The sequence below is a fragment of the Bidens hawaiensis genome, unplaced genomic scaffold, assembly GCF_021521415.1.
Source record: "Bidens hawaiensis isolate Kalapana, Puna unplaced genomic scaffold, B.hawaiensis_p1.1 tig00005935_1, whole genome shotgun sequence".
Taxonomy (NCBI): Eukaryota; Viridiplantae; Streptophyta; class Magnoliopsida; order Asterales; family Asteraceae; genus Bidens; species Bidens hawaiensis.
Window position 1 is genome coordinate 829,708 of NW_027491390.1, and position 12,505 is coordinate 842,212.

General features: G+C 41.6%; 1 protein-coding gene across 1 annotated transcript; it reads left to right on the forward strand.

Annotated features, from left to right (window-relative positions):
* Positions 1-876: 876 nt before the first annotated feature.
* LOC143631031 (VQ motif-containing protein 8, chloroplastic-like) lies at positions 877-1,602 on the forward strand. The gene has a single exon (XM_077099894.1). The coding sequence runs from the start codon at positions 891-893 to the stop codon at positions 1,476-1,478; it is 588 nt and encodes a 195-aa protein (XP_076956009.1). The 5' UTR covers positions 877-890; the 3' UTR covers positions 1,479-1,602.
* Positions 1,603-12,505: the final 10,903 nt, after the last annotated feature.

The window sequence follows — 12,505 nt, forward strand, 5'->3', positions numbered from 1 at the left end:
ATGAAGGGTTACATTCCGCCGGCTTGGTAATTATTTATTCACTCGTTTAAAAAGACGAAAGAAAAGAAACAAGACAATAATTGATAAATAATCAGTTTTTTAATATGTAAAGAGAAACATAACAAAGAAATGGGATTATAACAACTAATGAATTAAACATAATATATCTAAATAATATTATCACTAACAAACTATACTTTTAGTTCACTAGCTTGGTGTGAATATCAGCAATATGAGATGCGTTTGAAACGTAACAAACTCTCAATCTTGATTACATAGATTGAATCACGTACATGATTGATCTTATGAGCCAGTCACTTGTATTATCTAGTTATTATACATATATACATAGAAAGTGGACCGAATTCAAATTACCTAACATGGGCACTAAAACCGACATAAAGCCTTTGTATTATATGCTTAGTATCATGTCTAGTCGAGAGCTTAAGAGCATTATACGACATAATTCTGATGATCCTGTGAAGTTATAAAAATAACAATTACATACAAATGGGAGTTTGACTCCTCATAACCTCAAAATGTCAAACCGGCGATAATTATTTTTATTTTTCACGACCGGCATACCAATATTGTTTCAGTTGACTTTTTTCAGACGTGACATGTACGCTAACCAACATCTCAATATAACATTGTCAACGGTCGGATTAGAGCCCTTAGTTTTTTCTCTTATTATTTTTGTTACAAAATAATAAATAATTATATTAATAAAAAAACGTCAACCATAGTCGGCTAATCAGCTTCCAACTTCATTCTTAATACTAATACATTTGTATATATAAATAGCGTTGCCCATATTAACACCCATCTAAATTAATATATCAAACTTTTATGATCCTCTATATATCTTGGTTTGATTCTTTGGTGTAAAAATGAGTCCTAAAAGGTTTCTTGATGGTGATCACAAACAACATACAAAAAGTGGAGTCGTAATCAATGGTCCACGACCGACGCCATTAAAGATCAAACAAGAATCTCACATCATTCACAAGCACCAGCAACAACAACCGCAGATAAGAAAACCGATAATAATCTATACTCGTTCTCCTAAAGTCATACACACCAAACCTCATGAATTCATGGCTCTTGTTCAAAAGCTCACAGGTAAATCATGCTCTAAGCATCATCATCAACAACAACAACAACAACAACAACAAACAAAGAACAAAACACTAGTTGATGGATATGGTCTTAAGGAGAATGAAATTTGCAACGATTTTGGTATTGATAATGGAAGAAATAATGTTGTGAAATCGAAGAGTCTGGTGTTTAATACGCCTTTGAATATTTTTGCATCTGATATACCACTTTTTACACCTAATAATAGTGATTACCTCTTCTCGCCCCATGGTTTCTTGAAGTTATCGGATGCAGTATCATCGACGTCTCCAAACAAGACCACTAATTCATTTTCTCCTGGTTCGCTAGTCGAGTTCATGAAAAGGCTCCCTGAATATTGATCATAGATTCATTCGCGTTAACACATGTATAATAAATATTTATGTTCCCATAAGGGTTAGATCCGTAGGGAAATCTTCTGCCGATGACAATATGTATTTTATTATTTAATTTGTTCTTTTGTTAGTGTATTATTTGGTTATGTTAAGGATTCGATCTTGATGGAATATAATTGATTAATATGTATGAAGGCGACTAATTACATGTCCTAAACTGACCATAATCTTATTTGTCCACACTACTACATTCTGTATCTATACTATCTATACTTAGTATAATACATGAGACATAGAAATATTAAGAAACTTTCTTTTAAGAATTTTACAACTTAATCAAATCACGTACAACCTATAATGCATCTAGGATAACGGTAAACTTGTCTATTAAAAAAGTCAAATATGGTTAACTTTAGTTATTAAAGGATAGTTGCAACATTGTCCCATTAGCTTTACTCTTGTCCGACTAATGGTTATTATTAATATAAAACAAAATAAGTCTGATGTGAACTCCATTGTACAGTGGGATTGTGCAGAGTACTATTGATAGGAAGGTTGGGGGGTGTTGTTTGAAGGTGAGAATTGGGATTTGATGATTACGTTCAAGATAAAGGAGCTCTCAATCGGGCGTGCTCGAAGATATGATAGAAAATAGTTCTTGTTTTAGTCTTGTTTTTGCCTTAATGTTACTATGGAACGAAAGTATAACGTGATTTCCCATCGCTAGATTTGATTTTTTTCTTTTTTCAACGTTTTCGTGTTCAAAGCCAAGCCGACTTAACTCGAGGGATAAAGCCGACTAGTTAAATATTAATACACACCCATCCAATTCATGCTTATATGTGGCTTTTTGTGTATTCTGTACTAATAAACCAGTCATTTTTTTCTTTGAAATATTAGTGTTGTTTTACTGTTTGTACATTTCTTTTCCATTGATATGTTCGAACTATAAACTATAGTACTGCACCATCAAAATCAGAATGGATAAAGAAACCATAAATGTTAATCATTTACACCATATATTTGATAAAATCTATATAAGCATATGACAAGGAATAATGAGTTGAAAAAGCTTAATAACGATGACCGGCCTCATCGATAGCCTTAGATTAAACAACTTAATTAGATCAAATAGTCGTCTATTTGTCATCGTCCATCATTGGCACACCAATGCCAAAGAATATATCAGGCGTCACCCACGCGTACCCGCCATTGCCCCATGTTGTTCCTGAAGAGTTCTTTACCTCGGCACTTAACTCCATTACCGTAGGATTTCTAGCCATCGTGTACAATCCGGTGACTAACATTGAACGGTGGATAACATTAGGGCGGGCATTGTTGGGTTTCAACGGTGGTTCGGAACGAAAACGGTCAAACTATTTTAACTCGTTTTAATATATAATGTTTGTTTAAGTAATTATTAGTTATTTAATAATTAAAACGAACCAAATAAACGCAGCGGATAATAACGAGTAAAACGAACCAACGAACCGAAACCCGAACTCGGATCCGGTTACAACAATATACGAGTACGATTAATATAAAACACAACCATAGATTAAAGTTAAGGTTTTATACCTCGGTTATCGAAACCAGGAAGAGACACCGAGAGCTAGCGAAAGGTACTAGATTTGGACACAATCAAAAACCCCAAGAGTTCCGGTGGCTGTTGGTGATGGACGGCGGAGCTGCGGCGGCGGATGGCGGCGTAGCAGCAATTCCGGCGACACAGAGGCAGCAAAAATGGAGCTCCGGTAACAGTGGCACGTCGGAAGTGGCGGCGGCGCGTCGGAAATGACAGCACGGCGGCCTGAGAAGAGCTGCGGTGGTTGTCCGGTGGCCGGAAATAGGTCACCGGAAAAACGGGTTTACCGGAATAAACGAGCGGCAGCTTGTTGCAGCTCCATATAGCAGTTCCGGCAGCGTAGGATGACTGCGGAGGTACTGTAGGGGATGGAGGGAACAGCGGCGGCGGTAAGGTGGCGGCAACCGGAGATCCGGTGGCCGGAATATGGCTGCCGGCGGCGGTAGGAAGATGAGAGTGGCTAGGGTTTTAATGGAATGCTTAGCTTTAAATGATAAGGATATTATTCTATGAATAGAAGTATCATTAGGGTTTAAACAATTTTAAACGCATTGGGCTTAAGCCCATTTACAAAATAAAGCCTAATCCACCATCTCATTATCTTAATTGATTGTGTCGGCCCAGTTAACGATTAAGTGGGTTTAAGAATCGTTACCCTTGGTGTAACTCATACTGGATCATATTCGGGTCGGTCCGCGTTGACTTGACCCGAACCGACCATATATTCCAACAGGCATAACCATAATCATCTTGTAGACGAATGTCATCTACGCTATCGAAAGCGCCCCAAATTTATGGGTCTTGCATGCTGATTTTTGAAGCCACATCTTTTCCAAAAGATCCCATCGGATGGCAGACTCATATCAGTGGGTGACGACGTCCTCCCATACCAAAATTATCTTTTAATGTGCGAACAATTTTGTAACCATCTCCATGCACATTAGCACATACTCAAAACTCTTCACTTTATATCGTGCACTATAATCTGCATATCTAAAATTCTCAACCAACTCGAATAGGTGTTCGCCGGGCACGTGTTCTTCAAGCCCGTGTTTTTGAATCAAGTCTGCCGCCTCATAATGATTAACGCTAGTTTTAGTCATTATGCTTAATAAGGGTTTTGATGACAGTTGTAAATATTGGTTGTTCGTTCTAATGCGACAGATGGTGGTAAGCGTGTGTGTCATGCTGTTGGCAAGACATGATTGTAAATTCTGTGTCCACACGTCCGGATAGTAGTGTCTAACCGAAAACATATACCTTTTTTTGGTTTACATCTAATCTGTCAAAAAGAAAAACAATTATTAGCATGCTAGATAAACAATTATACACATTAAAAGTATTAACAACCCATAGTTTTGTATGTTTTATAAATGAAAAAAAATTACAATGTAATGTCTTATCATCCACGTAAATTTATCCTTTTCTATAAATATAATAACATTTGCATTTGATTCAATTTATACATATACATATATATGAGGTTTCAAATATTTTACACCTGTGTTAACAATTATCCCACACTATCACTTCTAATTTTCACTAACTATAACCCATTAATATCATATCATCCATGGTGTGGAAATAGCAAGATTTGGCAAAGTGAAACACTCCCTAGCACCTGCCACGTGTTCCAACCACCTGCCACGTGTTCCAACCACCTGCCACGTCACCCATGACGAAAAATGCCCAAACCCCCCTTCCAAATCCAAACCTAAAACCATCATCTTCAAACCCTCCAAACAACCCAACCCCATGACTGCTAACATTAATATTGTTACTAATATTATTATTGTTCAACAAAGGCGTGAAATTCTTACACATGGGCTTCCCATCTCATAGAAAATGCAACCCACCACCAGCATCGCCGTGTTCTCCGGGAAAGGGTATCAAGATAGGTGTAGTAGTTGGTGGAGCCCATGTAACGGAACTCAAGGGTGGAGTTAGGGTTATGGTTGGAAGTGAGACGTGAACGGTTGGCGTTCTTGCGGCTGCCACCGATGGGGATGTCACAGAGAGTGTCGTCGTGGTTCCAGTAGCGACGGCAGGCTTTGCAGAGAGACGAGGCTGGGAGGTGTTCGGGTTTAGGCGGTGGTGTGAACCCGGCGATCAGGTGGGGTTTGGTGGTAGGGCCAGCTATAAGGGAGGGTTGAGTGGTCGACAGACCCCGATCTGACTCTCCAATAGGCTCAGATATTTTTTAAAAAAACAATATATATATATATATATATATATATATATATATATATATATATATTTGTGAAAACAATATGTATATATAGTGTTTAACCTTAATTACAGAACTATTAGCTTGGTTTAGTGGTAAAGGGTATGACTTTTTCATAAACTTGTGGATTCTAACCTCATTCGAGGCATTTTAACCGTATTTTTATAAAAAAATATTTTTTACACAACCAAATCATAAGGCCTAACAAATTAAGGCTTATTTAAAATTTAAATTGTTTAAACCCAACAAGAAACCCCTTTTTATTAAGGCCCAAAACTAATTTCGCCTTCGATCCAGAATTTTTTAATCGCTCTCTTAGTCGGGCATGTTTGGTGGTGGTTGAAGAAACACTAATTAATATTGTTTACTGCACTTGTCCCGGCTTGGGTAACCGGGGTAGTGTTCGTAAAATTTGTATAACCGCCGGTGTTCCCCCCAGTTGCTGGGGTTGTGGTTACCGGGGTTTCTTGGTCACTTACTGGCTTTGGGGCCGGAGTAACGTTAACCATTTCTTCAGAAATTTTGGAAAAACTAAGAATTAGTTCTAACTTTTATGCACGGATGGCGCCAATGAAGAAACACTAATTGACCCCGGGCAGATTACGGATAATCTTGGGGTTATATAGATGTTTCCCACGAGGATGAGGTCCAGCAAAGAAAGTTGTTCTTCAGGTGACCTGCAAAACAGACACCGTAAGCTCGTCACTGAGAAGGGGGGTTCCTCCTTGTGACCATCCTCCGGCGTGAGAATCAGACTAGATTGCTCTGAATATAAGTGTATATTAAGAGATTGCTAGAGAAGATAAGATAATGAGATATCAGATGATGTCCTTACCATTCTAAGGTGTTGGAGTATTTATAGCCGAAGGTAGGTTTCCAAGAAGGTACAGCCGGCTGAATAGTATTCCTGTTCTACCAACAGTGGGCTACGCACAAGCCATGCTGGTTGGTGGATAGGCTGCGGCCGATAGTGACAAGGCCGGCTGTATACTGTTCATTTACTGCCGGCTATGCACTGTTCCACCAACTGTAGGCTACGCACGTCCCATAGTAAGGGTTGGTGAGTAGGCAGCGGCTAATAGTGACAAACAGTACTAGAGGGTGCTCCTCCTCGTACTGTTGTCGGTGAGCTGTCACCCTGTGATTGGTTCATGGGCTGTTTTGGTCAGATCATCTGTTTTGCCCATACCTTGGCAGGTATAGTACAAAAGATCTTCCAGAAGCATATGGACTGGCTCATTTGGGCGGGAGTATTCCCGCCTTGCTCATTCCTTCAGGTGACATTACTGAAGTATCGAGTTAGTGCCTTGTGCGTGTAGCCTTGCTATCAGTGCGGGTAGCCTTCCCTGATGGCTTGTATCCGCAACTGCGGGAACAAGCGGGGTACTTTACTATTGGGAGGCTTTCCCTGCGGGAACAGCTGGCGTACTGCGCGTAAGGTCTTCTCTGAGCATGGTGGGTCCTGCGGAAGCAGTTGGTCGTTGCGCAGACGTCCCTCTTCAAGGTGAGTCTTGCGGGTCCAACTGGGCTCTGCTGGGATCTACCTCTTCAGTGGTGGTTGGGCGGCGTTGGCTGCAAGATGATTCTGATGGCATTTTTGTTGAGAAATGGGAATGAAGGCGAGGAAGGGGTTTTGTAGAGGCACAGGGAGGATGAGAGAGAAGAGTGAACAGGCTTTTACAGGAGAGAGAGAGAGAGAGAGAGAGAGAGAGAGAGAGTATTTTTATAGATGGAATAGAAATTAGAGAGACTGTTTAAAGCTTTAAACATATACTTGTTGGTTATTTAATAGGTTATTGTTTATTCACTTTATTGTATCCTAAAACGAAACACAGTACCCAATAATAATAATAATAAAGAATATTATTGACGGTTTTATGTAACTTGTTTTGATTTTATTATAAAGGAGTGATGGGGCGTCTAATTTGGAGCACCTGAGCCTGGGCAAGTTAACCCGTCAATACTAAAATACAACATGCTATCATATGTAGAACCAAAAAATTGACACGATTCAGCTGTGAAACAACACAAATTCGGTTAGTATCAGTGGTGCTAATACAAATTCGTAAAAATAGATTAGTAAGCCAAAAAGAATATTTTAAAAGTGATGTATTAAACGTTGAAACACGGATAAAAAACCATGTGACAATGGAATCACAAAAGCTTCGGTCATTGAAAAGACGAGCTATAAAAAAATTTAAAAGCAAAGTTTAAGAAAATCATTTAACCGACAAATAAATGTAAATCCGACTCTTGTCTAAATTTAATGTCCAAATCATTTAACCGACATTATTATTATTATTATTATTTATGAAATTATGATTAGTGATTTAGTAGTTATAATATTTAAAAATTAAATAGTAAGTTTGTGAGGGGAATTCAATCGTCTTTTTAACATTATATATATTAATATTAATATTAATATTAATATTAATCTAGTCCTAATCGAAAACATATTGCCACGCTCTTGTACAAACCAGGGCCCACAACATATATCTTTTAATACACGAAAAATGGTTGTTCTAAATTAATGTAATCATCAAATTTCAAATACTCACGCTTTTAAGAAAATAAAATAAAACAAAACATGTGAGAGTTATTATGATATAACTTTAAAATATATAATGAAAAGGTAGGTCCCAGCAGAGCCCAGTTAGACCCGCAAGACTCACCTCAAAGAGGGACGTCTGCGCAGTTGAACCCGCAAGACTCACCTTCAACAGGGACGTCTGCGCAAAGGCTAAACTCGCAAGACTCACCTTGAAGAGAGACGTCTGCGCAGAAACCAACTGGATCCGCAGGACCCACCATGCTCAGAGACGTGACGTCCTTATGCGCAGTACGCAAGCTGTTCCCGCAGGAAAAGCCTCCCAATGGTCGACGTACTCCGCCTGTTCCCGCAGCAACGGATACTAGCCATTAGGGAAGGCTACCCGCGCAGCAAGGCTACACGCACAAGGCACTTAACTCTTAAATAATTTAGTAATGTCACCTGAAGAAGGAGTGAGCAAGCCGGGAATACTCCCGCACAAAGCCGGGAAAACTCCCGCCCAAATAAGCCAGTCCGTACGCTACTGGAGGATCTTTTGTACTGTACCTGACGAGGTATGGACAAAAGATCTGACCAAAGCTGCGACAGCTCACTGACAACAGTACAACGAGCAGCATGCTCTATTACTTAATGTCACTATCAGCCGCTGCCTACTCACCAACCTGTCGTAGCACGTGCATAGCCTGCAGTTGGTGGAAAAGGAATAGTACACAGCCGGCCTGGTCACTATCAGCCGCTGCCTACCCACCAACCACCAGCATGGCATGTGCGTAGCCCACAGTTGGCAGAACAGGAATACTATTCAGCCGGCTGTACCTTCTTGGAAACCTACCTTCGGCTATAAATACTCCAACACCTTGGAATGGTATGGACACATTATCTGATATCTCATTATCTTATCTTCTCTAACAATCTCTTAATATACACTTATATTCAAGAGCAATCTAGTCTGATTCTCACGCCGGAGGGTGGTCACAAGGAGGTACCCCCTCTTCTCAGTGACGAGCTCACGGTGTCTGTTTTGCAGGTCATCGGAAGAACCATCTTTGCCGGACCTAACCCCTCGTGGGAAACATCTATTTAACCCCCAGATTATCCGTAATCTGCCCGGGGTCAATTAGTGTTTCTTTATTGGCGCCATCCGTGCATAAAAGCTAGAACTAATTCTCTCAGTTTTTTCAAAACCTCCGAAAAGATGGTTAACGTTACTCCGGTCTCCAGGCCATGGAGTAACCAAGAAACCCCGGTAACCACAACCCCAGCTACTGGGGGGAACACCGGCGAATACACACATTTTACGAACACTACCCCGGTTACCCAAGCCGGGGCAAGTGCAGTAAATTTTACGAACACTACCCCGGTTACCCGAGCCGGGGCAAGTGCAGTAAACAATCCTCCCATGGGATTCATTGATACCCAGGTGGAAAGACAACAGACGAGGCCCCCCCGCCAAACACTTGAACAAGTTAAAGCGTGGGCGTAAAAACGTCAAAGGGAATTCCAAGCTGAGTTAGATGAACGCTTACGTTCACTCCAACAGGCTGACGAATTCGGAAGCACTCGACAACAGCTCAGCATGAGCAATGAGTGCGAGTACTTGGACGATGATTCGGAGGAATCCGACACCGACGTAAACCCTCGCCATAAGGCGAAAGGGAAGCGTAAGGAAACAGACTTCCAACCAAGAAGGAATTTTGGAGAAACCTTCAAACCAAAAAACGCGGGTGGAAACCCACGTGACTTCTCTAAAACCTTCAGACCAACCGCTGCAAATGCGGGAACCTCCAAGTTTGCAAGGGACATTGCGGAAGCAATCGCCCCAAGAAGTGCCAAACAGATGTCCAACATCGGCACCTATGATGGTATATCCGACCCAGACGATCATTTGAACAGATTCATAGCGGGGGCAACCGTCAGCAACTGGACGGAACCCACGTGGTGTTATATGTTCCAGATGACGTTGGTTGGAGCAGCCAGAGCGTGGTTCGACCGTCTACCGGTCCACCACATCTACGATTGGGCAGACTTCCAACAGAAGTTCAGCCAACACTTCAGTCAACAAAGAAAGTACACTGAAGAGCAATGGACAATCCTCAACTGCATCCGAGAGGAAGATGAGTCTTTATTAGACTTCATCACGCGCTTCAATTCAAAGAAGCTAAGTCTGGGCAGTATTAGCGAAGATCTTGTTCGCGCTGCTTTCATCCAGGGCGCGAAAGACCCAGAGCTCATCCGCACCTTAACGGGTAAAGATGGCATGCCATCCACATGGGATGCCATCATGACAGCAGCTAAACGCTTCGCGGAAACGGAAAAGCAACTGGGTAGAGATCTTCCCCAAAGCACAAACCTCTACATCCAGAAAACAAGAGAAAATAACGTCCTTACCGCCCGACTAAACAAAAAGAGGAAGCTAGGTATTTGGCAGTCAAGGGTAAACTTCGACACCTCATCCGGCTCGCACCCTCGGTTAGGCGGAAAGGATAACAGGCAGTCGTCGAACCGGAACCCCCGGTGGACGCCGCTCACCAAAAGCGTCACCGAGATTTTCGACACCGAGAGGCTCCCATGGCCAAAGGCTCCAATAATCCGAGAGCGTCACAACGCTGATCAGAGCAAATTCTGTGACTTCCACAGGACAAAAGGCCACAACACCGACGAATGCATAGACTTGAAAGACATCATCGAGACATTCGTCAGAGATGGAGAACTCACACACCTCTTGGCGTAAAGGATGCTGAGCAGGCCAACGCGTGTAGAACCCCAGTTGGGAAAAACACGAAACTACAGCTACAATGTTGGAGACTACATACTGCGTAAACAACGAGATTCCGAACCAAGTGCATATCGGCTCGATGGCACTCCCATCCAAACAACATGGAAGGGAGCTAAATTACACAGTGCATGTAGATCAATTCCAAACTTGTAAAAGAAAAGGCCCAGAGCCACTTCTAATGGAAATGATTCTCCTTATCACATTGACGCTGATAATCTTACATTTATACTTATGAACTTTCCACACTAATATGCCGGTCTTCACCGCATACATAAGTGGGGAAGTAAGTCGTTGCGTGTGTAAGGCAGCAAAACCCGCATAAACACAAAAAACGGCCAACCTTCACGCAGGTCAGTTATAGGTAAAGTTGGGTCATCCCACTAAATGAAAGTGCCGGTCCTACCCGCACAAATCATGATAGGGGAAACCGAACTAACCTATTGAAAACCGCGCGTCGAACGGTTAATTTATTCAAAACACTGATATGCCGGTCTTCACCGCATAAATAAGTGTGAAGAAGTCGTTGCGTGTGGAAGGCGGCAAAACCCGCATAAACACAAAAAACGGCAAACCTTCACGCAGGTCAGTCATAGGTGAAGTTCGGTCATCCCACTAAATGAAAGTGCCGGTCCTACCCGCACAATCATCATAGAGGAAACTGAACGTTAACCTATTGACAACCGCGCGTCGAACGGTTAACTTATCCAAAACACTGATATGCCGGTATTCACCGCATAAATAAGTGTGAAAAGAAGTCGTTGCGTGTGGAAGGCGGCAAAACCCGCATAAACACAAAAAACGGCAAGAATTTCTAAGGAAAAGATGAGGAAAACCTTCACGCAGGTCAGTCATAGGTAAAGTTTGGTCATCCTACTAAATGCAAGTGACGGTCTTACCCGCACAATCATGATAGAGGAAACTGAACATTAACCTATTGACAACCGCGCGTCGAAAGGTTAACTTATTCAGAACACTTAGAAAATCTCTTAAGGAAAAAATGAGGAAAACCTCCACGCAGGTCAGATATAGGTAAAGTTTAGCCATCCTACTAAGTGAAAGTGACGGTCTTACCCGCACAATCACGAAAGAGGAAGCAAAACTTTAACCTATTATCTGCCACGTTGAAAGGTTAACTTATCCAAAGTACTTAAGAAATTGCTAAGTTAAACTAAAGTATGCACAAGCGAATCATATATTGTTTATGTGGCAAAACAAGTGCCAAATTAAACTATAATATGCATGAGCAAGTCGTATAACGTTTATAAAGCAAGAGTGACGGTCCTACCCACACAAAAGATTTATATTCCATAAAAATTCAACTGTTACAAGAATGGCCGGGTATCTACCCGCCTACAAGAATATAAATCTATACAAAGACGTAAATCTATCCTAACAGTGGGAAAGGATTTAAAAGATCAAGCTTCAGGGCCACTCCCTCCAAACCCACTTGTACCCGCACCATCAGTTGGCTGTGGCGGTTCAAGGAAGGTCTTGAGAATGGTTAGCCCATCATCAGCAGCAGCAACTTCGTTCACCTTCTCCACCACCGGGTGCGGGAAGGCGGCATACTGGTTCACTGCTTGGTCATATACAGCTTCAGTATCCATATCATATAAAGGGAAGTTGGAAGGCGGGATGCCCTTCTCAACGAACCCTAGACCAAGCAGGAAGCCAGCCTTTTCCCCATCCTCATGAGAAGCGTTGAGGGCTGCGCTCATGGCATCGTCATATGATGTGTCCGTGAAGACCCGATGCACAACCTACAAAACAAAAATACAAGTATCAAAACCTTTTCTAAGTACAAAGAAAAGCGTAAAGATATTATGAAGCTATGCATACCTGCGACAACGCTTCTCGTAGAAGCCATTCCTTGGTAACCAGAGCCTCCTGGAGG